The 2,746-nt window shown below is 45.0% G+C and overlaps 1 protein-coding gene across 1 annotated transcript; it reads right to left on the minus strand.

The window, feature by feature from the left end:
* Positions 1–612: 612 nt before the first annotated feature.
* Positions 613–1,572, minus strand: LOC114072729 (taste receptor type 2 member 40-like). Its single transcript, XM_027910588.1, has one exon. The coding sequence runs from the start codon at positions 1,564–1,566 to the stop codon at positions 613–615; it is 954 nt and encodes a 317-aa protein (XP_027766389.1). The 5' UTR covers positions 1,567–1,572.
* Between the last annotated feature and the right edge of the window lie 1,174 nt (positions 1,573–2,746).

A 2,746-nucleotide genomic window follows, 5' to 3' on the forward strand; every position in this document is an offset into this window, starting at 1 on the left:
CAAGTAAAAGCAGAGGGGGAGAGCAGTCCCACAGAGTGGGGCAATCCTGTTCTTGCAGGAAGTGGGGCAGAGAGGACACTCAGGGCTGGTGTGGGAAGTGGGCTCTGCACCCACCTGTGCACCCCACGGCCATTCCTGCATCGCTGCTTGTGTGTCAGTGACAGCTCTGGAGACTGACAGGGATCAACATGTTCACACATCAACCACTTATCAACCCCTGCCAGACAGTGATACAGCTCATCATCTTACACGAGAACAGGGCCACAGCAGCAAGAAATGTCAACTAAAACAGACAGAAACCTGTTCTTTAGTTCAGTCATTTCAATCAGCAGATCAAGAAGCATTTGTTGCAGGTTTGCGCTATTGTTACTGCCCTTTTGCAGCCAGTCAATGTATACTGTTGACAGTAACTTTGCTCTGAAAACCATCTAAAGTAAATGAGAATAATAATAGATTTAAATCACAACAATATTAGTTGAAAGACTTTGAAGGATGTATTCTGAACATCTGGATCATCTACGCTGGCTAGAGAGTTGCCCTGGAAGTTAATTGACTTGTTTGCTCTAAAGAAATAGTCACATTTTGCAAAGGGTCCAGCTTTTGTTCCAGTGCCTACTTCACGCAAAACTTGCATTTCATATAGGATAGAATCTTTAGCAGTGTCTTTTTCAGATTGGGATTGCTGAAAATTACAATAAGGGAATGAAAACTCGGAAAAGCATTCTGAGATACATAGAAAAGAAACTTCAGGTGATTTTGCCTCTTAATTGCAGAAGTCAGGGTCAAGACAAAAAATACAAAGTTCATGCTGTAGATTATGAAAAAGGAGAGAATGCATTTCATGGCTTTGATGTGGGCATCCATGCTGAGGTCCTTCATGGAGTTTGTCTGCATGTTGCGTTTGTGTCTCCAGAGGGAAAAGAGAAGCAGAAGGGCAGAAAAAATGACTACTGTGAATGGAGTGGCAAATCCAAAGCCAATGATAAAACAAAAGGGGAGAAAATGTTCCTCTCTTCTGATCCTTGCTTTCCCAATACATTCTTGGCTGGTCACATTGAGGATTTTACAGAGGGCTTTATCAGCGACGTTGTAGACAGCGGCTCCAATAACCAGGGAGAAAAACACTGACCCCAACAAGAGCCAGGGCACCATCCTGTCAACTTTTACTTTCAGGTAGATGAAGAAGCTGTTCCTGAAATTGGCAATTTTTATACAATAAAAGACACAAAGACAGGCTGAAACACAGAAGTTGGAACAATCAAGAAAGTTCTCAGTACTCTTACGTAGTTGAAATATGGGGTGAACATGAAGGGAGAGGGGATAAATTACTGAGAGAAAGAAATATACCCATGAGATGCACAAACACCAAAACCTGGAGAATCCCAATAATAGCAAAATCTTCTCGTTAGAGTTCAATGTTTTCTTTCTCACCCAGGTCATGCAAATCACAGAAACAATGAAAGCATTTATCCACATGCCAGCAAAGGCCTCAAAGGTGATGATGGCCAGAGCTGAGGAACCACGTGAGGTGATATTGTATATCTCCTGTGAGAGACAAGCTTCCATCCTGGGAGTTGGGAGCAGTGCTGTGCTGGACAAGGGAGCTGTTGCACCAATGCCAAGCGCAGGTCAGCGGTTGCTGTTCCCTGAGTGTCCCGTCTGGAAAGAGGAGCTTTATAGAGCTGCTGGTGGGGGGGATTGTGGTGCTGCTCCCCTTGAGAGCAGGGCAGGTGCAGGGATGTAAATGTGCTGGGTGTCCCCTTACCTGGTGTCAGTGTCACTCTGCAGTATTTGAATGTTGGTTCAGGAGGGCTGTGTTGAGTGACACAAGGAGTGCAGATATTTTTCTGCAGAGATCAGTGTTGTGATTCTGTGAGTGACCCTTGTTTGATCCCTGTCAGGCTTCAAGGTTTGGGTTCTTCTGTCCCTTGGTCACCAATAGGGCTCACTCAGAGTGGGGGAGAAATGCCTCACATGCAATATTGGAACAGTTTTGGGCACCACAATATAAGAAAGATATTAAGCCATTAGAGAATTCCAGGAGATTGATGAAGGACCTTGAGGGGAAGCCTTATGAGAAGCTGAGGTCACTCCTCTGTTCAGCTGGAGAAGAGACTGAGGGGAGACCTCATGGCAGTGACAACTGCCTTGTGAGGGGAAGAGGGGAGGCAGGCACAGTGTCTTCTCTGTGGGGATAAGTGACAGGACCCAAGGGAGTGGCCTGAAGTGTCAGGGCAGGTGTAGTTTGGACATTAGGAAAAATTTTTTTACCCAGAGAGTGGTTGGGCACTGAACAGGCTCCCCAGGAAAGTATTCACAGCACCAAGCCCTACAGAGTTCAACAAGTGTTTGGGTGATACTCTCAGGCACAGGGTGTGACTCTTGGGGATGGTCCTGTGCAGGGCCAGGAGTTCTACTTGATGATCTCTGTTGGTCCCTTCGAACTCAAAATATTCTGTGATTCTGTGAACAATTCTTTATCAGAGTCACATTTTCTTATTTGTATGTGATGCTGATCTAAATTGACATCATCGAGGTGTAGATTTGGATTACTCTGTTAACATAAGTATGTTGATGTCATTAAGAGCTGGAGAAGAATGCTCTGAGAAACAGCTGCTATGGAGGGAAATGGTCTGACCCTTCTACCCCACCATGGCAGGGTCCCTTCCAACCTGAAAAGTAGCCCTGTATAAATTGCATTAGGTACAGGCAGATTTTGTTCATCTCTCCAGACTACTTTTATTTG

This window comes from Empidonax traillii, unplaced genomic scaffold (assembly GCF_003031625.1).
Source record: "Empidonax traillii isolate 1590-97213 ecotype Southwest subspecies unplaced genomic scaffold, ASM303162v1 scaffold3793:size10983, whole genome shotgun sequence".
Lineage (NCBI taxonomy): Eukaryota > Metazoa > Chordata > Aves > Passeriformes > Tyrannidae > Empidonax > Empidonax traillii.